This window comes from Anneissia japonica, unplaced genomic scaffold (genome assembly GCF_011630105.1).
Source record: "Anneissia japonica isolate Jap-2015-1 unplaced genomic scaffold, ASM1163010v1 scaffold277_len1293397_cov203, whole genome shotgun sequence".
NCBI lineage: Eukaryota > Metazoa > Echinodermata > Crinoidea > Comatulida > Comatulidae > Anneissia > Anneissia japonica.
Window position 1 is genome coordinate 739,005 of NW_022719460.1, and position 24,771 is coordinate 763,775.

The 24,771-nt window shown below is 35.6% G+C and overlaps 3 protein-coding genes across 4 annotated transcripts; 2 read left to right on the forward strand and 1 right to left on the reverse strand.

Moving 5' to 3' along the window:
- Window positions 1-1,403: 1,403 nt before the first annotated feature.
- LOC117110921 lies at window positions 1,404-10,567 on the forward strand. The gene is made up of 2 exons (XM_033253767.1): window positions 1,404-4,069; window positions 9,989-10,567. Exon 1 carries the CDS (start codon window positions 2,539-2,541, stop codon window positions 3,583-3,585), a length of 1,047 nt encoding a protein of 348 aa, XP_033109658.1. The 5' UTR covers window positions 1,404-2,538; the 3' UTR covers window positions 3,586-4,069; window positions 9,989-10,567.
- LOC117110935 lies at window positions 5,687-17,498 on the reverse strand. The gene is made up of 5 exons (XM_033253785.1): window positions 17,402-17,498; window positions 9,513-9,665; window positions 8,120-8,876; window positions 7,412-7,515; window positions 5,687-6,433 (listed from the first exon to the last, which is right to left on the reverse strand). Exons 1-5 carry the CDS (start codon window positions 17,465-17,467, stop codon window positions 6,395-6,397), a joined length of 1,119 nt encoding a protein of 372 aa, XP_033109676.1. The 5' UTR covers window positions 17,468-17,498; the 3' UTR covers window positions 5,687-6,394.
- LOC117110922 (protein archease-like) lies at window positions 17,498-24,558 on the forward strand. Of its 2 annotated transcripts, XM_033253769.1 has the most exons (9): window positions 17,498-17,699; window positions 17,990-18,014; window positions 18,406-18,416; window positions 18,942-18,973; window positions 20,482-20,560; window positions 22,193-22,275; window positions 23,246-23,298; window positions 23,862-23,898; window positions 24,093-24,558. In XM_033253769.1, the coding sequence occupies exons 1-9, from the start codon at window positions 17,618-17,620 to the stop codon at window positions 24,180-24,182; spliced, it is 492 nt and encodes a 163-aa protein (XP_033109660.1). In that variant the 5' UTR covers window positions 17,498-17,617; the 3' UTR covers window positions 24,183-24,558. The 2 variants fall into 2 exon arrangements, with proteins under 2 accessions (XP_033109660.1, XP_033109661.1); XM_033253770.1 differs by lacking the exons at window positions 17,990-18,014; window positions 18,406-18,416; window positions 18,942-18,973.
- Window positions 24,559-24,771: the final 213 nt, after the last annotated feature.

Here is a 24,771-nt window from a genome sequence, read left to right on the forward strand (position 1 = left end):
AAGTGTTTAGTAAACTAGGGCTTATTATTAATTCAGAAAAATCAGTGTTAACTCCTGTTCAAGAAATACAATTCTTAGGTTGCATTATTAATTCCATCAACATGACAGTGCGGTTGAATAATATAAGAATACAAGAAATTATCTCGTTCTCACAAGACCTAAGGAAAACTAAATCACTGTCTATTCGGAAGCTGGCTTGCTATATTGGTAAACTAGTTTCCTCAATCCCGGCATCAGATTTTGCTAAATTGCATTATAGAAATCTAGAAAAAGGAAAAATTAATGCACTAAAAAGGAACCATGGTAATTTTGATGCAGAAGTAGCCATAACAAAATTAATGATGGATGAAGTTAATTGGTGGGAACAAAACTGTTCGACTATGACTAGGGCTATCCAAAAACCCAACCCGGCTCTGACCATTGAGTCTGATGCTAGCGGCGATGGATGGGGTGGTTTTAATGGGACAACTGCCATAGGTGGTTGATGGTCGGAGGAAGATCACAACTCCATTGACATTAACATAAATTACTTAGAGCTTTTGGCTGCTTTCCTAAATGTAAAAGCCTTCTGTAAAAACATGACGGACTTCAAGATTGAATGCACAAGTAGAGAAATATGTTGCATGGCACCCAGACCCAGGGGCATTTGAATCTGATGCATTTTCGTTCAATTGGGTGCAATATTATTTTTATGCATTCCCACCTTTCTGCTTAATCGATCGATGACTAAAAAAGGTGTACGAAGATGAAGCAGAGGGAATTATAATCGTCCCAACATGGCCAACCCAAGCTTGGTTTGCCAGATTGTTACAACTTCTGGTTGACAAGCCCATCAAACTTCCAAACTCAAGGGAAACGTTGACACTCCCAATGACAATGAAAATACACCCTATTTACAACAAATTAAGTTTAATTGCTTGCAGGATATCAGGAAAGCACTTGTAGAAGCAGGTATCTGGCGGGACACAGTCGACATAATTATATCATCTGAGACCACCCAAACCTAAGTATACTCATACTTGGGATATCAACATTTTATTGAATTATTTAAGGGGTTACTCTAGCACGTTGGCTAAAGCAAACATTAGAGGCGGCTGATATAGATATCAGTTTCAAACCTCACTCAGTTCGATCGGCTGCTGCGTCAGCAGCGGTAAGGGATAAGGTGCCTATCCCAGAGATAATGAAACGAGCCGGTTGGTCGAGTGAGAAAACTCTACAGGGGTTTTACAATAAACCATTGGTTAATGATGTTTAGGTGTTACTGGCTTGGCGATATTTGTTTGATATTAAACGCTTACGTTGAGATGAACTCAGAACTCCAGTGTGTGGTCGGGTTCTTTGTTTTGTGTTTTTTAGTGGAATGACCTCACATGCTTTCAACATCTCACAATAATCTCTACCATCCTCTCCCACCCTTGGGATGTAGTACTTTTTGGGATCTCTGAGCTCATTCCACTGTGTTCAATGCTGATCTGCACATGCGCTAGGCTCGAATCTCACATAATCTCTACCACTAAAATTACTTCATGAAATATCGTTCAAACTTCGAACAGGTAAGTTCTCGTTTAATCTACACATTTCATTTCGTAATTCGTGGTAGAGATTATTGTGAGATCTTAAAAGCATGTGAGGTCATTCCACTAAAAAACACAAAACAAAGAACCCGACCACACACAGGTAAGTTCTCGTTTAATCTACACATTTTCTATGTTCAAATCTAAATCAACATTTAAAAATTTTGTTAGCCTTTGATGTGTTCCATTGTGTTTTCTGTACATTCAGACAGAGTTTATGTGCTAACCATTTGTTAACATTTACTAAATCATTATTAATTTTCATTAACACTTCATTTGGAAGATGCAAAGTAAAGAGCTGTATCATCTGCATACATACTAATTTGTACACTATTTACATGCTTTGGTAGATCATTCACATATAATGTAAATAACAGAGGACACAAAATTGATTGACAGTTTAGGTGGCCTAAACTGTCTAGCCTCCTTTGTTCATATCTGACAATTTGTTAATTCACTTCAAATAAACAGTTTGTAAGCTGGATAGTATGCTGTAAAATATGCTTGATTGAGAGCTTTTCGGGCCTAAGAAAATAATAGTAAAAGTTCACCTTTTGTTCTCTAAAAATCTTGAAGTAGAGCCATAATCTTGAAGTAGAGTAAATACTTATCAAATTACCAGAGCACTATTGATCAAAAAGACTTCCAAGTTGGAAATATTAGATGAAATACTAAGAACAAAAACCTGACATGTTGTCTGTCCTTCATAAGATGTTTCTTTCGACTACAATGACCAATGAGTCAGAAGAACATTGTCTGTTTGATCTCTAGTCTAGGGCTAGGCCCATGTTCACGGGATGAGGCTATGCAAAAATTTTCAAGTTTTCCATTTGTTTCTTTCACTCCATTTCAAATGTAACGGGTCAATACTGTGACATTTATTAAGGAAATATTTACCAAGGCTTTTCGCAGTTCAGGTTGTGAGCCGTAGCAGTTTGTGCAGATATACAATCTACAGTCTATGTTCTATTGTTTCACCGTCGCAGAGAGACATCGAAACTTCTTGCGGTTTTTCTGGTTCAGGAACAATGACTACGATGAGCCGCTCATAGAGTACCGAATGCGGAAGCATGTGTTTGGCAATAGTCCCTCCCCAGCCGTGGCAAACTTCGGATTAAGGGATGTAGTGAAGCATGCAGAAGAAGACGTAAAGGAATTTGTTAATTATAGTTTCTATGTGGACGACGGTTTAATCTCATGCAACGACCTGGAATCTGCAATATCCTTGATGAAGAGAACCAAGACAGCACTGATCCAAAAGGCCAATATTAACCTACACAAGATTGCTTCTAACTCGCAAATGGTACTGGACGCCTTTCCAATGGAAGATAAAATTAAGGAAGTGAGAGACCTGAACGTGAATAAAGACAACGTACTACTACATAGGACATTAGGCGTGCAGTGGCGCTTGAGTGATGATATGTTGACCTTCGACGTTAATATAGAAGATAAGCCTTATACCAAAAGAGGAGTTTTGGCTACGATCAATGGCGTGTTTGACCCCTTGGGATTTGTAGCTCCTATCATGATACAGGCAAGGGTTCTCTTTCGCAACATGATAACTGCAACATCAGGCTGGGACGAGGAGTTGCCAGTCGGTTACCAGCGCTCATGGAAGTCATGGAAGGATGGGTTAAACAAGCTAACAATGCTGTCCGTACCACGTGCGTATCCACTCAACATAGACAAACCGGTTCGTTTATATGTATTGTGCGACGATTCGGAATTAGCGGTTGCCGCGGTAGCTTATTTGATGAACAAAGACGACACAACAGGGCAAGCCAGTTTTGTGTTTGGGAAGTCTAAATTGGCACTGAAGGCTGGTCACACCATCCCCAGATTGGAACTCTGTGCAGCTGTGTTGGCTACAAAGATTACTCAAGTAGTTTGTATGGAGATTGACATACCATCTTCTGAGGTTATATACCACTCCGACAGTAAAGTGGTCCTCGGCTATCTGAATAACACTACTAGACGGTTCCATACATATGTAGCGAATCGTGTGTAGAAGATCCTTCAATTCTCAGAAAATATGTTCTGATAACGTACCCTCTGTCTTCTAGACGACAGAAAATCAATTATCCAAGGTATGATTTCAGGCCTAGTTCCCAAGGATAACAGATAGTTTACAGCAACAGTATGATCGATATGATCGAAGGCTTTAGAAAAGTCGGTAAGTACAAGTGTTCCTATGGAAGAGCCTGAATCACATGACTTATATAATAAATCTAACATTTCGATTAAATAATGAGTAGCTGATGTCCCTTTGAGACATCCAAATTGAAAAGGATTAAGATTTGAATGGATATCACTAAGGAGCCATTCGTAAATATATTCCTCAGCAATCTTGGCGAACCTTGAGGTCAGTGATATTGGTCTGAGTTTGTCAATTGTAGCTGGTGTTTCCTTCAGAAGAGGGACAACTGTTGCGTCTTTCCATGGTGAAGGTACAATGCCTGCCTTAAACGACGAATTCAAGATGTCAGTAAAAGGTATAGCGAGTTCGCAAGCAAAAGTTTTGATAAGTTTGTTGGGTACCTTATCAGGACCAACAGATTTACTGACACATACTCTTGAAAGCTTAAGATGTACATCCCATAATGTAACTTCAGGAGGGCGATTAGCAGGTAAGTAGCATAACAGTTTACTTTTAAGTCGATAGGGGGTAAAGATTTAACATGATCAGCAAATTTTGAACTAATAGCTTCAGAAATTGCTTGCACATTTGATGCAGGTATCCCAGGAACATCGATAAGTGGTGGTTGATGGAGTTGGTTTGCAATAAGCTGTATTCCCTTATGCCATTTGACCGAGTCAGGTGATTTAAAAAGACTAACACGATAGCCTGTTAATAGTAAGACATCACCATGCTTTTTCAGCAATTCGCAGAAGATTCCATATAGACAAGGTAAGAGTTGTTTATGATTGCGCAGCAAAATCATCTGGTACATCACTTAATAATAACCTTCTAAAAGGTCCCAATCTTATGAACGACTTGCTTGGTGTGCTTTTGCGCTTCAGGGAAGGTAAGATAGCTGTAGTTGCTGACATTAAGTCTATGTTCCACCAAGTGCGAATGAGAGAAGTTGACAGGGATGTCCTTCGTTTTCTCTGGTGGGAAAGTGGTAAATTAGATCAGCCTTATAAAGAGTATCGAATGTGCGTGCACCTGTTTGGTGCCACCTCTTCTCCCTGTTGTTCAGGTAAGGCATTGAAACAGACCGCCGATGACTGTGAAGCACTTAACAATGACGACATAGGTAAAAAGACAATTTAGTTGAACGAATCTAATAAGCTTGTTGTATAACATGAAAAACCTAGGACTAGTGGCCATGCTACGATACTGTTTTTCAATGTCAATGTGTAACCTTTTAATAAGTTAAAACTTAGAACGAAGTACAGTAGAATTCTCGGAATTCTGGTTTAATTTACAGTAAATATTTATGTGCTATGGACATCTTTTACATTTTATTGTTAATTTTCTGTATTCATTTAGAACCCATATCACAGGGAAATTGTTTATAGTTCCTGCTGAAGTTCGCTTATCAAGTGAGTTATGAATATTAAATGAGATGCGTTGTACATGAGCTGATAGCTAACAGCCTGTCTTTGTTCTGAAACAACTTTCTTTAGTGTTGTTTATCTGATGGCATTGTATTGCCACATGTAACTTAGCTTCTACTAAGTAGTTATAATGGATGAATGCCTTTGTATTGCGTTAACTGGGTATTAACAGTGAGTTGGCTCTCTGGATGTGTTTTCTAATTATTCAACTGTTTTACATTTTTACAAATTATATTATACATTTAATTACATTAATATCACATATTATCATTATTTAATCTGATAGCATACTCATTGAGTAATAATTTGATTAACCGGTGATGACACACTGCGGAAAAATAAACCAATATGGTAAATGTAAAGCATGTCATCCTTTCGGTTTCATTTATGTGGAGTTTAAAAACCCACCTGGAGTCTGATAATGAATCCATCGGAAATTATAGTGTATTGTGGAGTCTGTTGAGGAGAAGACGACGTACGAAAAGAAGACGTATAATCTCGGCACTAAGTATAATCTATGGGACCACAATGTTATGTTTTCATGATTAAGTTGACAATTGATTATAAACCTTTGATAAACATAATGGGTACAGTAGCTACCATGAGATAGGGGTGCCCTATCAGAAATCAGATAGAGTTCGGAACTTAAACAAAACTGCGTTCGAATCTCAAACAAGCATCATAGAGACATAGCACATGTTTCGATATGAACGCCTTTTACTGTCTTTTAAGGGATGCCCTCTTGATCGTGGTAGTACTTTTGGATACAATAATATGAGGATTGCGTTTCAACGACATAACCCCGAGACCGAGAGTTCAACTCTTTGGTTTTACCTAAACACCTGAAACCAAAATGTTGTTTGCAGAAGTAAAATTACGAACCTCTCAAACCAAATCCCCATGCAGATACTTTAGTAAACATAATACAGTATAAGGGCAATAGACACACGCTCCCTCTGGGAGCCTGTTTTAATATCTGACAAAGGATGAGTAAAGTATAAATCACTAACATAAAAAATGTCTTGGGTTCGATTCCTTTTCCCAAATATTTGTTATCATATTTAATTACCACCAATGGAGGTGTATCTCCATACCAAAGTTACTACCAAAAACATGTGGAATTATTGTTATTAGTATGAAAAAAAATTTTCTGGTATCTCACAGGATTTGAACCCAGCATCTTGAAACAGGAAGGCAGGCACCTTAACCACTGAACCACTATTCAAGATACCTTATAGAACACACTTCTACACTCAAGATTTGCAGTCAATTCTACCTTTTAAGCGCAAATACTGGAAGAAAAGAAAACGTTTATTATAATTAGAAAACCTCATATAATTGCATATATAATCAAATTTTTGCTAATAAATTAGATAGCTATTTTTCTCATTAAATTTTAGATTTCAGATTTCTTTAATAACTTCAACTGGCAGTAAAATTCTGAATTGCGAGAAGTTTACAATATATATACAATTAAAATTATTATCTAAAAATAAAGAGAAAAAAGTGAACAACACACGACTTCACAAAATTTAAAAACATGGAACATATTTTAGTAATAATAATATAGAGATTTATACCGCGCCTTTGGCCAAGAGAGGGATAAAAGGGGCTGGCGATGTTGTTATTATTACCCCTGGTCATCAGATCCATAATAAAGCCAGCACAAAGTTCAACTTCCTCCACTCTCTGGGCATATTCCTAGTCATGCATGCAATTTAATGCCGACAGACTAATACATGCAATGCCGCATTATTATACTATGCACCCATTTATACTCAGGGGTTGATAGAGCCAAAGTAAAGTGGCTTGACAAGGACACAAGCAATGCGACGAGCGTCTGTCTCAAACTCCCAATCTCACAATCAAAAGTCCAACATCTCACACGCTGAACCACACGCTATTAGTTAATACGGTACTTAAATATACAAAGTACATACTTTAAATATTGTACTTTACTGTATATATTATTATATATTTATATTGTTCTATAATATACAGTTTTAAATATCACACTCTTGTGGCAGAACACATCTTTGATGTATATTTTATTGTGAATAAATAAAGCTTTTGGTTGATTGATTCTTCAAGTTTTATTAAGCTCAGACAGTAAATCTTAACGTACTTGGAACTTTGCATTAATATTATTTATATCACTCAATGGCTGCAAGCTAAATTAAAAGAAACCCTCCAGATCCCCTCCCCCAATTTCCATCTACGTGAGGAAACCCCAGAATTCCTCTTATTTTCTAATACCAACATATACTTACATTTTTGCGACTAATAATAGCTTGCTGAACCCAGAGCAATTCCATGGCAACGTGATTCCTTAGTTCCTTCAACTCTTCAGGATCTGTTGGATAATTCTTGGTCCCTATATGGACAAATACACACAAAGAACATTAAACATTGAGAAAAAAAGAGTTTAGGCAAAATGACATTGTGCTCATTAGATTAAGTCTGACACATATTACTGTATTTGGGTCCTGTTATGTATTTCACTGATTCTGGGCACATTTAATGTTATGTACATTAATACACATAATTAGTGTATTTGGGTCATTTAATGTTGTGTACAGTATTACACTGGTTCAGGACCTCTTATGTATAACACAGGTTTAAGGCTATGTAGCAAGGGCTACAATCAAAGTGCCTGGGATCTCCTAAATTTTGAAATTTAAAAAAAAATTTAAAAAAAAAACACTCAATTCATAAAAGTCATTCACTGGGCCACCTGAGAAAAATCCTCATTAGAGTGTCTAATGTTTCTACTGCCATAGACTGTGTAGGTATATAAAGAAAATAGAGCAATGGTTAAAAGAAAAAAAGAGCTACAGAGGGCAGTGTTTAGAAAATTTATACCATCACAAAATTTTACTCAAATATATAATACAACTTATGCCATTTAATCAAAGCACTACTCTATATTTTCTATATTTGTGATGCAGTAAACAAAGTTTGTAGGTGTTAACACCAACCTCTAAATGATAACTCGGAGCCCCAAACAGATGTTTCATTGTGAATTCCAAATCTGCTTGCTTGCATATCAACTTTATCTTCAGGTAAAGTATTAATCACATTTGAGTCAATAGAGGATGGTCCATCCATTTTGGTACAACTTTCTCCAAGTTTAGCATTTTGATCTGTACCATCTTTCATTTCTTGCATTAGATTTGATCGTTCCTGTTCGTCTGACTGAGTAGCAGAAGCATCTTCAGTCTTCTTGCTACAACCAGTTGATGAACCATTTTGAATCAATTGATCCATCTCAATCTCCTTTTTGTTCTCTTTCTCAGGAGCCTGAATGTCACCATCCATCTGGAAAGACCTTGTCAACTGTGCCTTTTGGTTAGGTAGATCACCTTCAATTGGGACAACATCAGTCCTGTTTACGGACTCAAGAGAAGCTGTGTTTGATCTCTCAGAAGCCAGTGCCTCATCCTCGTTCAAAGCTCTGATAAGTCCATCCGAATTAATTTCTGTTTGTAAACATGTCTCTGGAATTTGCACCCCATTGATAGCAGAGTTCCCTTGTTCATCTCTAGTAATGTCACTCCTTATTCTTTCTGGAAGCATACAGGTTTCAAGACTTTCTTCACCCATGCATGTTTTTTCTGATGCCTTTTCATTTTGTTTCACCTGTTTTTCAACATTTTCACAACCATCAACCTCTTGCTTGTGTTTTGTTTCTGGTGATAATTTGTTTTCCACAACTGGTCTCTTCTTGTATTTTTTCTAAAAGCAAACAGCAAGACATAAAATAGTTGTTATATTTGTGAATATTTAGTGTGAAAGTTTGGCATAAATAATGCATAATCAGTTTTTCTATGTGCTATCTAATGCTTATTTCCATTCAACTGAATAAATTGTTGTGTTAGAATATACAGGTCAAAACACCATTTTAACAGCATTTTGTTTTAAATATTTAATTAAATTGTATATGATGTATTAATGTTTTAAAATATACCTTTGAAATTTGTATATGGTGATGCTATCATTATCAAATTCATCATCATCAACATTGTCATCATTATTATCATGTTTTTTTATTATAATTGTAATCTTGATTGTGATCCTCATGAATGATCCTCAGTATTATTATCTTCATTATGATTAAGATCCTCATAATCATCAAGATCACTATCTCCATCATCATCATCATCAATACCAATGTCATCAACATCATTATCATCAACTTTGTTGTCATCATAATGAACATCATCATCACCATCATCATCATAATCATAAATCAAAATCATCATGATTTTACACTAAAAATATTTAACAGCATATCCAAGCCTTTCACACACACTGCTGGATGAGTCTATAGTACATGAATTAGAAAAGGAGAAATGTGTGGAATATTATTACCTTTATATAATGATGTGGTATACAGGGATATTCTGAGTGCCAGTCTACAGTGCTTTGGTTGCTATGTTGCTGTTCCAGTCTTAAAGTCAACTCTTCATAATCTGTCCTCAGTTGTGCCAGGTGCCTACGCACAATAAAGCCCTTAACAACTGCCTAATTTTAAGAAAAAAATAAAAAAACTTTAAAATATATACTTAGTCTTAAGCGAAATTATAATAAACACAAATGTGCAGATGTTACGTGGCAATGTTCTGTCAGAAACAGGCCTTCTTTATGTGCAGAGCAATGTGTTGGAAGAAGGTAGATTTTGTATAAAGATCACAGAGATCCAGGTATATACTGTATTAATAATGTGTTTAAAGCTAAATAAAGCAGAGTAGGACTATATTATTTATAAAACTTTCACATGTAGCCAAAATTCAATGTTTTCTCCATGTTTACAGTATGTTTATGTGTAGGTTTCTTTATATTTTCAGTGTGTACAAGAAAGTGCATGAGTTTGGGCTGCAGAGGAATTACGATTCATATGATGCTGGGACCTGAATGGTTATTTAGAGATTTATGGCACTGCCACTATTATCGCTGAAGCATACTGTATACCTGCGGTTATTTAAGACATCATGCAGAACGCCGGAAATTCTCCACCAATAACAAGACTCAAGTTTTGGATTACAGTAAACCTGGATCGTGGGAACTGTCTTCAAGCCGCCAGACTGGACATGATTAACGCATAAGGACTAATAATGACCCAGAAGCTTGGCATTACCACCTACAGTACTCTAAACCATCAGGACGAGGAGATAAGATATTTCTTAGATAATTTCAAAACTACCATTTGTCTACTATAAAACTACATTTTCGAGAAAAAATGATAATGTCGTAACCTATTTATATGTTAATTGATATGGAAGCATGAATGAAGATTACAAAAGAACTAAACAATTTAAAATTGTTAGACACCACTGTTGTTTGTCTAAGAATGCTACTATGAAAATGAGTTCGCCTAGTGCCTTAAGTTGAACTTGACACCCATATTGACTTTAAAAATACAAATGAAATGATTATTACAAAGCACATGTATACATAATTCCTATATCTCTTTCAGCCAATTTGCAATTCTATGTGATGTGTAGGCTGATGTATGAAGATGCAGTAAGAGTGTCTATCACAGCAGAGTTAGTATTGCAGGAGGATGCAACCAAGTCACAAACCAACGAATCAAAGAAGAGTAGAGAGAAGTGGCAAAGTATGCGGCGCAAGTATCAGGCCAGGCAGCAAAGTGCCCAATCGCTTTTAAATGTAGGCAGTAGAATCATCTTACCACACACAATGATTAAAGAGTGATAATTAATTAGGATATAATTTAAATAAAAATGATGATAATGTTTTGGAATAATAACTCAACAGCACATGAATCAAAACTACAACCTTCATATACTGAAATGGCCTTTATCCATAGGGAATAAGATATATGCTGGACTACAGTTCGTTAAAGATGCTGTGTCCTCCTTGGAAGGGTCCAGGGGTTATCATTGAGGTAATCACACTATACTTATTTAGAGGCATGTTTCAAGCCCCATATATGCCTATAATAGGTTTCTATTTATTTTCAGTGTGTGTACAAGAAAGTGCAAGAGTTATGGCTACAGAGAGATTACAAATCATATGCAATGCTGGGCCCATACAGTTATTAAGATATGTATGGCACTGCCGTTATCGCTACTGTTATCGCACAATCATACTGTATACAATACCTGCAGTTATCAAAGACATCATGCAGACTGCCAAAAATTCTCCACCAATAATGAGACTCTTGGATTACTACAGGTCAACCAGGATCATGGGAATCTTCTTCACACCACCAGACTGGGCATGCTATAATCAACGCATAAGGACTAATAATGACCCGGAAGGTTGGCATTACTACCTAAACCAAAGATGATGACGAGGTAAGATATTTTTTAGATAATTTTAAAACTAACTTTTAACCACTGAACCAGGTATACAAATAATGTGTTTAAAGGTAAACCTGCAGTTATCAAAGACATCATGCAGAACGCAAAAAATTCTCCATCAATAATGAGACTCTTGGATTACTACAGGTCAACCAGGATCATGGGAACCTTCTTCACACCACCAGACTGGGCATGCTATAATCAACGCATAAGGACTAATAATGACACGGAAGGTTGGCATTACTACCTAAACCAAAGATGATGACGAGGTAAGATATTTTTTAGATAATTTTAAAACTAACTTTTAACCACTGAACCAGGTATATAAATAATGTGTTTAAAGTCAGACTCCGGAGGAAAAAAAGTTTTTGACATGTTGTAGAACTGATTTTTCTAAGACAGAAAAAAGTAGTTTGACGAAAAACTGGGGAACAGTGAATGAGATACAGACTTTTTAATATTTAAAAACTGGGGGAAAAAGGGGCGTAACCACCCATTTTTACACCTTTTTCCCCCAGTTTTTAAATATTCAAAAATCTGTATCTCATTCACCGTTGCTCAGTTTTTGATCAAACTACTTTTTTCTGTCTTAGAAAAATCAGTTCTACAACATATCAAAAAATTTTTTCCTCCGGAGCCTGACTTTAAAGGTAAACCGTTTAAAGCTAAATTAAGCAGAGTAGTACTATATTACCTATAAAACTTTTCTCTTTTTATTTTCAGTGCGAGTACAAGAAAGTGCAGGAGTTTGGGCTACAGAAGGATTACAAACCATATGTAATGCTGGGCCCATACGGTTATTAAGCGAGATATGGCACTGCTACTATTACCACACAAGCATAATGTATACCTGCGGTTAGACAATGTGCAGAACACCAGAAATTCTTCAGCAATAACGAGACTCTTGGATTAATACAGGTAAACCTGGATCATGGGCACTTTCTTCGCACCGCCAGACTGGGCATGCTATAATCAACGCGTTAGCACTAATAATGACCTGGAAGGTGGGCATTACCACCTAAACCACAGAGGACGATGAGGTAAAATATTTTTTACATAATTTCGAAACAAACTTTTAACCACTGTGTAACTAGCTTTTGTGTGCTAAAAAAAAAATGATAATGTCATAACTTATTCAAAGGTTAATTGATATGGAAGCATAAATAAAGATATCCTTACAAAAGAACTTAAAACAATTAAATATTAGACACCATTGTTGTTGTTGTTTGTCTAAGAATGCTATTATGCAAATGAGCGATGCCCATATTGTCTAAGAAAAATATAAATGAAATGATTGAAATATTATTACAAAGCATTATTACAAAGCAAATTCTTTATCTCTTTCAGCCAATCTGCAATTCTATGTCAACCAAGTCAAAAACCAATGGATCAAAGAGGAGCAGTTGCTAAGAATGTGGTGCGACTATCGGGCTGATCAGCGAAGTACCCAAACCCAATCGCTTTTAAATGTAGGCAGTAGAATCATCTCGCCACACACCCATGATTAAAGAGTGATAATCAATAATATTAATTTAAATAAAAATGATGATAATGTTTTGGAACAATATTAATAATGTTGACTTTTATATGCACTGTAAATACTTGAACATAAATAAGCTGACGATAAACAAGATGAGTCTGAATATCAATTAGATTGAAAAATGAGGCTCATAACTATACCATCGATGGAAAAGTGTGCCAGTTGTATTAGCTTGTAAATATTTATTTATTACCATTAATTCAAAACTCGATTGGAGTGATCATGTACTGGTAACCCATACTTGAATACGGTTTACCAGCTTGGACACCACACCTTAAAAAGCACATCATGTCACTCGAATAAGTACAATGCCGCATGACTAAATCATGCAATCTTTCTTCATCAACACTATCCTACTATGAAAGACTTATTGAAATGAAGTTAATGTCATTTGAACATAGACTCCAATTTATTATTTTAACATTTACTGCTAAATGCATGTATGGCCAGCTAAACGTATTTAAGTACATTAATATTAATCACAGACCAACTTAAATTCAATTATGCATTCGCCAGGACAAACTCATTCACAGTCTTTAAATATTTCCCACGTATCTGGGATACTTTGCCAAATGAAATAAGAGATGAACTAATTTTTAACTTTAACGTATTTATTAATCAACTTAAAATCCACTTTGTTGAAAATAAAAAATTGTAAATATACACAAAATTTTAAACTTGTATATAAAGATCTAATTTATTGATAAATATTTGTATTTTACCTTTATGTTGCCATATATTATTTTGTTGCTAGCTGCACTTTGGAGAGCTTCCAGACAGTAGCCCTAATGCCACTTTTGAGCAATCCCGTCTGGTGCTCGCTAACATTGTTTCTTTTCTGTTTTTTTTTTCTTTTTGTTGTTTATCTGTTACTGTGTATGTTGAACTGAAGACGAAATAAATGATATGATATGATATGATAATCTAAATATTATTAAGCACCCAAACGCTTTTAAATGTAGGCAGTAGAATCATTTCGCCACGCACACATGATTAAAGTGTGATAATAAATTAGGATTAAATAAAAATGCAATGTTTTGGAACAATATAAGATTAATTATGTTGACTTTCATATGCACTGATAATCCATCTATTATTATTATTATTACTGTAAATACCTGTACATAATAAAGCTAAATATTATTATGTGTATAATTAAATAAAATATGATAACGTTCATGTAAATCTGCTTGTTTTTGTACATACGATTTTATTATTTGTGTATAGTTAATTAAATATTAACAGTAATTGTTAAAATATCCAGTCTTTATTTTATTACTCAGTGGAAGAATTGATGGTTGTATAGCACAAATTCCTTGCATATTTCTAACCGTCTTGGTTTTTATCATTGATTGCATTGTTACTTGTGTGAGCGTTATTTTGGATAGGGGTAGCTGTAGTTAGTATGTAGCCTTACCAATAACACTAACAACGATGGAGACAGAAGGACACAGTGGAAGTAGGAACCTACATTTCATAGCTGGTAACCTCCATTCAAAACGGTCATGATGAAGTAGCAAGGCAGACCCTCACTGAGCAGGCGCCTTTACGATTCCTTTAGACTATTGTGATAAATGTAATCATGGCTCATGCGTCCCTCCAAACATTAGAAAAAAAATAGAAAATTATGATCTTTAGAGGGCATTTAAAGATGTTTAAATTTTGGAATTTTGACTTCAAAGAAATAGTGTTTAATTAGCTATCAGAAAGATATTTTAGTTATAGACATAGATTGCGCACGACTGCAGTTACTCACATAATGTTTCTAGGCTATGCAGATGCATCTTCATCTCTCGCCTTAGTCTAGTGTAAATTCTACTCTAGGTCCTCCCAATTGAGAGATACTGTAGGCCTAGACCTACTGTGTTTTGTTGACTAATAAAACTTGTGACATTAACAACAAATCTTCTTTACGGTATTTAGAGGTATACAGAGAGTTACGAATACCAACATTCGTGTTAATGAACACGATTGATGATTAACAATCATGTTAATATCTGTAAAATCTGGATTTTTTTGTCATGTTCCTTCCACATAATAATTTAGTTTAAAAGTTTTCTAATGTTGATATTTTCAATTGCAGCATTTCGGTTTTTAAAACAATTATTATTGACTTTATCTAGGTTTGTGTGCAATTTTCATGTAATTCAATTTTATAATGTTTAGGGTTAAATTTTATATATTTTTTAACATATTATTTTATTAAAACATGGTTTTGGTTTTTTTTAAACTGTTGGGTGTTGTTCAAGTGAATAAATAAATTAAATTATTAAATTAATATTATGTTGGGGAACCGAATCTCGGGTATTGTGCATGCGTTGTGGGCGACTCAGAACCGTCCACTTTCCAGTGGGGTACAAATGTTTTTAGCATGACGCATGTTGTATGTAAACTTTTCACCGGGTAGGCAATGGTTAAGCCTTACATTTTTGGGAATCCCCACCGAATATTGGTATGAAAACAATGTACATTTAATGAATAAAGGTTGTTTTTATCAAATGTAAATATGATTTAGCTTCAGTTTAATGTAACATTTGATAGATTTGAATATAAATAATTTGCTACAATAAATGTAGACAAGGCCCAAATAAGCTAGGCTGAGCAGATAAGGGCAAGCTGACCTATCCGTCACAGTAAAAGTGGCCATCCTACATAATTGTTGGCCATCCAAAAGATGGCTGGACGGCTCGCTGGCTAAGCCTATGTCAACGTCTAAGAGGCATGGCTGGGGATCCGACAGCGGAGGAGTGTTATTCATGGGCACTCGACATCCAAAGGTTATCCTGCATCCAGTGAGAGCAATGAGTACTTTTTCACAACTTTTTATTCAACGATACATCAAGACCATGGACGAAATGCAGATACTTCTTGAATCAAACTGTCCGCACTTTGCTCCGGCAGGACATTGAGTTCACTCACCCTATCTCCTGTGGGCTACAGCGATGGCAGTTTAAAAGGTGCTCAGCTGGGACACCAGGCAAATCCTACTGTAGATCTGACCTGGAAAAATGGTTGAGACCTTTTCTAGGAAGATCAGCTGTCCCAAGAAGAAATCTTTAGTTCTTTTTAATTGTTTGCAGAAAACTAATTTACTTTACTTTTTTCAGACCTGGATGGTTTAGCTAAGTGATCCTCTGAGAAAACTCCTGTTTCTGCATTTTCCGTTGGACTCTTCAGTACGTTCACCAGGCCTCCTGTACAATCTGTGACCCAGCGAGCCGTACGTTATTCGACTGATTCCCTGATGTGGGGTATTATCACCTCTTTTCAATTAAGGGAGGAGTGTAGTGACAACTGCTGTCTGCTCGATAGTCCAATCAACGGCAACAACCTCTGACCTCAGTGCCTGTATATTTGCATGTCGTGCCTTCGAGAATCACTGTCACTCGTACACCAGATTCTGTGCAAGACATATATTTAGCTCACGCTATTGGAATATATTGTATTGTGTTGCATCCCGTACGGTTGGAGTACGGTATTACTGTATACTTCATTTGGAGTACTGTACCGTAGGCAAGACTTTTTTATACCTTGTTCAGTGAACCTGCCGACTGCAAATATTGATGATTTAAAAAAAAAAAAATTGTACTTTTGGCCAATTAGCACACCCACCGCCACTTAAAAAAAGTGGAAATCAGAAAAAAACAAAAGTTTTTCTTCAATTTTTACGCCCTGTAACGATATGTATATTTATTCAAAATATGAATTTGAAGCATTTAAACATCCTAATTTACATTCACCAATAAAATTTTATTCTCATTTTCTCCTCCGTCTGGATGATTTAGTTTTGCCAAAATAAGTTTTGCTAAATAAGAAAACAAAATTTTATTTTTATTTCGCCCTCCTGCAATAATGTTTAAAAAAATATCTGCTCGAAACAAGGAATAAAATAAAGTCTCGCATTATATTGGAGCATTTATTGCTACGCAAGATATTCTATTGGATAAAGGTATGCTTCACTCGGTTATCTTACATCACAGTGTTATTAGGTAATAATTACTAGGGCCTACAATGGGATTGTTCACATTTGAAATTGGTTTATTATGATTGCCTTGTTGCGCAAGTTTTCTTTGTTCTGTATAATAATACCTGTAAAGCTTTTAGTTTAAGTTGAATTCTAGTTTAATTTGATTAGCTCTCTAGCCTAGGCCTATGTCTGAGAGCCTCTCTCTTAGTCTCTAGCCTAGCCTACCCGAGTGAGGCCTGCCCAGGCCCTCAGCTAGGTCCATGTAAGGTGTAGGCCCTAGGCCCTAACTGTAGCTAGCCTAGCCTAGCCCAGGACTATCCAGGCCTAGTGTGGTCGCAGTCCAGTGTAATTTTGTTGGTGCAGCTAAGATGCGCACAATAATACTGATCTAAAGTCTATTTTCATTAAGAAATTTATGTAGGCCTACCTGTAATGTGCACAGTTTTGCTAATTCTTCATCGTCTAAAGTCAAATGCTTTAAATGTTCCGCCATACTTTCAGATCTACTAGTACTAGCCTAGTGAAAGGTCAAAGTGCAGTTTTCTTGTTGTGGATTTGCTGTTGGGGGTTGTTCCCCGCGTTGTTTTTTTGTAAGCTAATTCCATATTTTTTACTAAGAAACGGCGCACAGTTTGAATCCTTGATGGCAAGCAATGCAGAATCATCATCAAACGTTGCTGCGAGTGAAATCACAAAGACACAGATACCACCATGTCATTATGAATGTAAGTATCCTAGGCTAGCTAGGCCAGTGCAATCAATTCAGCAACAAGAAGGAAGAAATCCTCTGCTCCTGTATTGTTGTCTTGCTCTTCTTTTGGCCTAGGAGGCCCTACAGTACCTCCTAGGGCTAGGCCCTCTTTAGGCAGCTCCGTGCAGTGCAAAAAAACTGCTCTATTCTAACCTGACTGCTGCAGTCCAAACGCCATTTTTTTTCTATTTCCAATTGGCGTAATTTGCCAAAGTGTGTAAATTTCTGGGGTCAGAAATCTGTTTCATTTTTATTTCCTTTTAGATTTGGATCACACAGCTGATGTTCAGTAAGTAAAGACATACAGTACTATACTATACTAATTAAAAATTAAATTCAAATTACAGAAAACCTTTTTCAAAGGTAGCATTCACAAATCAAATGCAAAATAAAAACAGGAACCTAAAGCTATATGTACATGCATATTATAAGAATGCACTTCTATAAATAAGTTTAAAAGCCACCTTGAAACGCACTGGCAAAACCACAGCCTGAAGTACGAACCCTAAAGTATATCATACTGTAGAGAGACTCACAAACCTTAACAGGTTTCCAGTTCAAAGGTCAAGGTAAATCAAGGTAAAAACAAGAATGTACCAATGTGTATGTTTGTATGCTGCTTTGCAGATTGAATTAAGTTGAATTTAATTAAGCATTGGTTTCTTTGTATTTTCTTACAGATTGCATTCTTGTATCCTTTTTTTGAAATCATGTACTGTAGCTATGAGATATTTGCTCATAATATAAATTATGTACAGTATGAAATTTTTGTATATTAAATGGATTTTCTAACATATTTGTTTAAATTGCATAACAGTATGATCAGTAGTGGTGGTTCCTTAAATTTGCTGACAATGATGGGTCCAACTAGTCTTATGGGGTCCCAGACCTACCAAGGTTATTCAATAAATAATGTGGGACACTTACAGAAAGGCGGTCCACACACCCTCAGCCGCACCATGGTTGGGACTGAGGCGAGAACATTTTAAGATTATGGTACCCATAATGGCTGTAAATGCAATTATTTAAACACTGTAGAATCCGGTTTTTGAGATAAATCTTAAAGAATTATATTTCAACATCATTATGATAATGATTAATAATTACTTGCATTCTAATGTAGTTTTATTATATATTTTTCAATCATCAATTTAAAAAAATAGATCAAAGATAAAATTTTGAATATTTTGTCAATTATGAACTTAACCAACTGTAGGGGGAGACACGCTTCAAGAATCATTTGAACAGGTAAAGTATAGTAATAATATGTAGGTTTTTATATAGCGCTCTACACAACTAAGTCTTGGATCATTGAAACGATGCCTATGGGGGAAATTCCATAGTTTTCTGCATGAAATCAGCGCATTTTGCACTTGAACCTTGTTAGGTACCCATTTATACTCCTGGGTGGAGAGGAGCAATGCAGATAAATTGCCCTGCTCATGGACACAAGCGAAATGCACAGCAAGAGATTGAAAGTCCGCCCTCGAGGTTGGGAAACCAAACCGTTCTCGCTGCACCAATCCATTTCAACAAAGAAATTTGTGTTATTACAAGCAATTAATTATATTTTGACATCCATTCCTCTGACCACTAAAGCGAGACTTTTTTATACCTTGTTTTGTGAACCCACTGCCCTCCAATATTGATAATTTGGAATAAAAATAAAATTTTAAGGCAAATTAGGACACCTGCCACAGCGAAAAACTAAAAATTTCCCAGAAAAATTTGAGTTTTTTCTTTATTTTTGTTACGCCCACCACTGCCTTAAAATCTCCAAAAATAAGATACCGTATTCCTGCAAATAAGTGCCCCATTTGAATAAGCGTCCCTCTTGAGTAAGCGCCCCTCCTAACGTGAAAATGTTGTTCAGTGCCCGTTTGAATAAGTGCCCCTCAACAATATCATGTGATTTTTTTTTCTTTCTGTCAATTTCTGAATGATGATATTTCTCATGGCCTAATGGGAGTTCCCTGGACAGTATCTTTACATCTTTCCTCTTCTTATTTGTCTAGCCCTACTTCTCTTTTTCTTTTCTCGACAATTTGTACCAATTAAAATACGTTCTCATCCGAGTTTGCAAGAAACCGTGCAATGATAATGCTAATCTCATTTGGCAAATGGCCAACAAGCTTACCACCTCCACCACTATCAGTGGCATATCTAGAAGTCTTGAAGTATTCAAAAAATGCCCTGTGAATTTTCAATGTTTCCATAAGAATCCACTCAATTTCCATCAATTTCCACTCTGTTTGAATAAGCACCCCTCAAAAAGTGCACAAAATTATTTAAGTGCCCGGGTTTCTTCCTATTTAATAATTATATAAATTTAAAGCATTTAACCATACCATTATTACACTGTTTACATTCAACAATAACATTTTATTTTTAATTGCTCCTCTGTCGGGATGTTTTTGGCAAACTATTTGCTTAACAAAAAAAACAAAATTTTATTTAAATTTTTTTCCACCCACGTCTGACGATCTTTAAAAATAAGTTTGTCAAACAAGGAATAAAAAGCATCTTGCCTAAATTACCAATTAAGTTCTTTTATTTCTTCTCACTTTATGAAATGCTGTTTCTGCAAATTTTAACCATTTCTGACATCATATCATGACAGAAAATTGTATTGATTTCTTTAAAATGTGAAACCGATCAATGATTATTGGTAAATTAGTGCACAGAGGCAGACAAGAAGATGGCGTTAGAGGTCAAATGATCTTGTCACGATCGGATTAATTTATGATTTGTTACAGGTTGCTATAGCAATGTTTGGTTACATGACAGAAATTGATAAGGTGGAAATCAAGCAAACTCAGTCTATTGAAGCTGAAGGTAAGTTTTTGATTTTATTTATTTAATGATCCTATATAAAAAATAGGATCCCAGTCGGAACATGTGTCTACTGCTTGTTTTTTTTTTGTTTTTTTTGCTATGCTTCTTGTGTTGGCAAGTTTAGTTCATGACCCATATCATCATTCATCCGCCGGATTTATTCTACATGAAATATTTCGTGGTGTGAAGGATTATCTAGTCTATTATTTTACCTTTCACTATAAAATTACCATATCAATTGATATTATACAAAACCCACCCCTGTACAACATTCAAAACAAAGAATAAAAGCTAGGCCCAATTCAAATTCGAAAAATGACATGTTATAAAGAAGCTTGTATGACTAATTTACCACCTATATATTCTTAATGTGTCATCTACTATATGCTGTACTTTTTCAACCTAAAACAATCTGTGAAAACATTGTCAACATTTGTGTAAAACGATTGCAATTACGTTAAATACCCTGAATGAAAACTTGGTTCCACCTAGTTAAACAGAATAACCATTTTTTGCATGTACAGTACATATACTAACCACGATCTTAACATATCAAACCTTTTTTTATCTTATATCTTTTTGGAATAAATCAATTTTGATGAAAAGGTATGCCAGGTTGTTTTAGCTAAATCTTTTAAGAAAAAACACATTTTCTTTTATTATAGTATGGGTGACCTTTTCTCTTCTTTTGTTTTTCGATACAATTCTTCATTATTAGAAGTGAAGATTTTATATAGCCAAAGCTATTGATTTTAATTTAGTACCACTTTTTGTGATGTGAAATGTTGTGGGGATCAGGTTTGCAAAGTTGTTGATTGTGAGGTCAAGCATTTCAAATACTTCCTTGTCTGTAATAGTACTTGGTAATTTTCTGTTAGTAAATTAATTTCCAATCTGTAGAGAAAGAGATGAAATTTCAAATGAAACGTTTGGTGTAGTAAAGTGAAGTAGTTTGTCATAGGCATAGGACTAATTTTTAAACTTTTTTTCTTTCATGCGTGGAACGTATTGTTGGTGAAATTATGCCAGTAGAGTGAGATAGGATTGCATGAATCACAAGTTGGCTAATCGTATACACATACGAGTTTCTGTTTAATATTGAGAGAATATTAGGCTTCTAAAGGCATATTGTAATATTAATAAGTATACAGGGTTAAGATTTGAAATACAGTAGTGTAGGACTTTCTACTAATTCAGAATCTATGAGAGCACTTGCAGGAACACTGCTTTCACTTACCTGCATGGTTGCAGGATAGCTTGTGCTTGGCACCAAAGCCAACTGTTCCATCTTCTATTTGAGGCTGATCTCTTTTGGGGGAGAATAGGCAATTAGTTGGTTTATCCAGGTATTTATTTATCCACTCATAGACTGCCGACATTACTTCTGATTTGTGTGATCTAAAAAAATTCTTTAATTTATCTGTAGTGCCCTGTTAGTGTTACAAATATTTTATTTATTGTATTTTTTTATTCACACAAAATCAAAACAATATGGGGCCCTTGAAACTTAATCAGATCTTAGTATGAAGCTTGTAAATTGTAGTTTATCTTATAATTATTGTTAGTAATAAGTTATTATTGCTATTATTATTATTATTATTGTTATTTACTTTGTTTTCAATATCTTTACAGGTGATGACGTGTTGTCGTTACTCTTCCATTTTTTAGATGAATTCTTGTTTCTATTTTCTGCTGATCCATTTTTTATACCGAGGGTAAGCCTTGTCATATTTATATTGTCATGTACTTTCAATACACTTCTTATAATATTAAATGTTCAGTTATATTTACACTCTGCAAAAACTTCAAAATGCTGCAGCCAGACTTTTAAAGCTCATATATCCACACCTCCCCTTATAACAATAATAATGGTCGACTTATAGAGCGCATATCATAGAGACCTCTATGCGCTACTAAGCATGGTTTAGCCGTTGGCTCCGAGGAGTAAACTCCATTGCAGTGGCGGTTCAAAGGGGGTGGGAGGGGCTACTGGGTCCTGGCTTACAAAATGCATACTAACCTACCTAGGCTTAGCCTACCTAGCCTTCCAAAAAAAAAGAGGAGGAAAACCTTGAATTTTGTAGAACTTAAAAGGTCATTAAAAGACCTCAAAGTCGGGAAACCTCATTTCTGCCCATCTAGAAAACAAAAGGACCCCGGACCTTCCTTTCAATTTGGGTTATTTTAAAACATTTTGGACCCCCTCTTTTAAACCCTGGATCTTCCCCTGCATTGGTTACAAGTCCAGCAAGGAATTAAATTCAAATTACCCTTATAGCATGGACTTATTAATAGGTCCATGCTTATAGTCTGCAAATTTCTTTCAGGCATATGCCCATCATATCTAAATTTGTATCTGAAAACACACATACAAATTTGCGATCAACTCAATAGGCCTCCACAACACATCTTGTCAGACTATTGTTCCATAAAGCGTATTGGCGACAATTTCCCATCTGCAGCGGCTCCACTTTGGCATATCCTGCCGCCTCCCATTAGAAACTTCCACGCTGTCAGACAGTTTAAGGCAAGCCTTAAAACCTGTCTTTTCAACTAAGTTTATTCCATACATGTCTTAAGATTAATATCTGTTGAAACCATTTTTGATATATTTATCTGCCTTTTATTGCAAAATGTATATAAAGTTATACTTTATTATTTATAATGCTAAAAATATATTTACAGAAAGTACAAATAGTTGAATTTGATATGAAAAACTTTAAAATACAAGCAATTGGGTAAGTAAAGTAGTTACTTATTTTTTCAAAATTGTTTTCACTCTGTATTGTTATTATGACATGTGTTTAGTGCATAACACCAGTGTCTCATAGCTTCTCCAGTCATTAGAAAGCAGCTTGGTTAACTGGTGGTAGCTACTGCGTGTGCGCTGAATTGCGCAGATCTTAACACATCCATGGTACCTGTTTATATTCCATTGCTGCTCTTTGTGTTTCAGTAGAGGGCTAAAATACATATTCAGTACAGCTCTTGTGTGTGTATTAGATTGGATTAGATTTCTTTGGTGTAAAATACACTAAGGATAACCCACGAAAGTTGGAAGACATTTTGCCAGTCAGATCCTTCTGGTGGTGAACTGGGCAGTGCCCAGGAATAAAATCTTACACAGCTTAAACATCTCATCCAAAGTATAGTGGAGCCGACTGAGTTAATATGCTCTCTACATACAGATTCAATCATACACAAACACTGCATCCACAAGAGAATCTACCAATCCATGTCCCCTAACATTTCTTTATGTTGCCACCATTGATCAGTATATATCTCCATTTGACCATTGCAGATTTGGTGAGACTTTCGACCTTTGTAAGCATCCCCAGGTAGGTGTACTGTAATAACAAGAGTAAATGGTTGTATTTATTATTTTCATTATTGTATTCTAAGCTGATGCATGTGCCATTTCAATCAATAATAATTTTAAAAAAAAACAAAACAGATCCATTTTAAGGATCAAGATAAAAAAAAATCTGCAATGGCATGTAAACCTGAATCTTTTTTCTTTTTGTTATTTCAGGGAACAGAAGTCAAGGCAATCACATATTCAAATATGCAAGTTCATGAAGATCGCCCAACCAATGACATATATGTCATTATTGATATTTAGAAATTTTCTCCAATGAACTAGTTTTAAGACCAAGAAAAGGTGCGGCTGCACTAACACTGAATGTCAACTTGGGGGTGGGGGTGTGTGGATGTTCACACCCACCTTATCCTCGCCATGATCGGTGAGCAAATTTTAGATGCCTGGAAATATTTTCCTCCTTCGAACAATCTTTTAGCTGTGAAGCAAATGAAAATGTCCTTTAACACTACAGACACCCCCTATTCAAACTGGCCCCAAAATAATTATGGGGAATGTGGCATCCTATTATATTCTGTGTAATAGAGGCCCTACAATGGTGCATCCATTTCCCTGTATTATTTAGCATTGATACTAATGACTGTAGATTACAAATTAAGTATGCGGATGACAGTGTCATCATCAACTAATTAAAGGCGGTCAGTTAGGGAGTAATTAAATACAGTAGTTTACTGCACATACAGTGCACCATCCAATTCCAAGACCCTTTTCCAAAGACCCAAATAACCTTCAACCTTTTAACACAAAGCTAGCCCTCTAATTGGAGACCAACCCCAAGACCACCGGCCCCAAAGGTGGTCTCGAATTGGAGGGCTAACTGTATTCTTACAGC

What these genes read in the sequence shown, in the direction of transcription:
- LOC117110921 (XM_033253767.1), top strand. Translation starts at nt 2,539, where the DNA reads ATGTTCTATTGTTTCACCGTCGCAGAGAGACATCGAAACTTCTTGCGG.
- LOC117110935 (XM_033253785.1), bottom strand. Translation starts at nt 17,467, where the DNA reads ATGGCGGAACATTTAAAGCATTTGACTTTAGACGATGAAGAATTAGCA. An exon ending in TACCACATCATTATATAAAG is followed by an intron (nt 8,877 to 9,512) that starts GTAATAATATTC and finishes GTTTGCTTTTAG; the next exon opens with AAAAAATACAAGAAGAGACC. An exon ending in CTATTATTAGTCGCAAAAAT is followed by an intron (nt 6,434 to 7,411) that starts GTAAGTATATGT and finishes CTTTTCTTCCAG; the next exon opens with TATTTGCGCTTAAAAGGTAG.
- LOC117110922 (XM_033253769.1), top strand. Translation starts at nt 17,618, where the DNA reads ATGGCAAGCAATGCAGAATCATCATCAAACGTTGCTGCGAGTGAAATC. An exon ending in ACCACCATGTCATTATGAAT is followed by an intron (nt 17,700 to 17,989) that starts GTAAGTATCCTA and finishes ATTTCCTTTTAG; the next exon opens with ATTTGGATCACACAGCTGAT. An exon ending in ATCCATTTTTTATACCGAGG is followed by an intron (nt 22,276 to 23,245) that starts GTAAGCCTTGTC and finishes ATATATTTACAG; the next exon opens with AAAGTACAAATAGTTGAATT.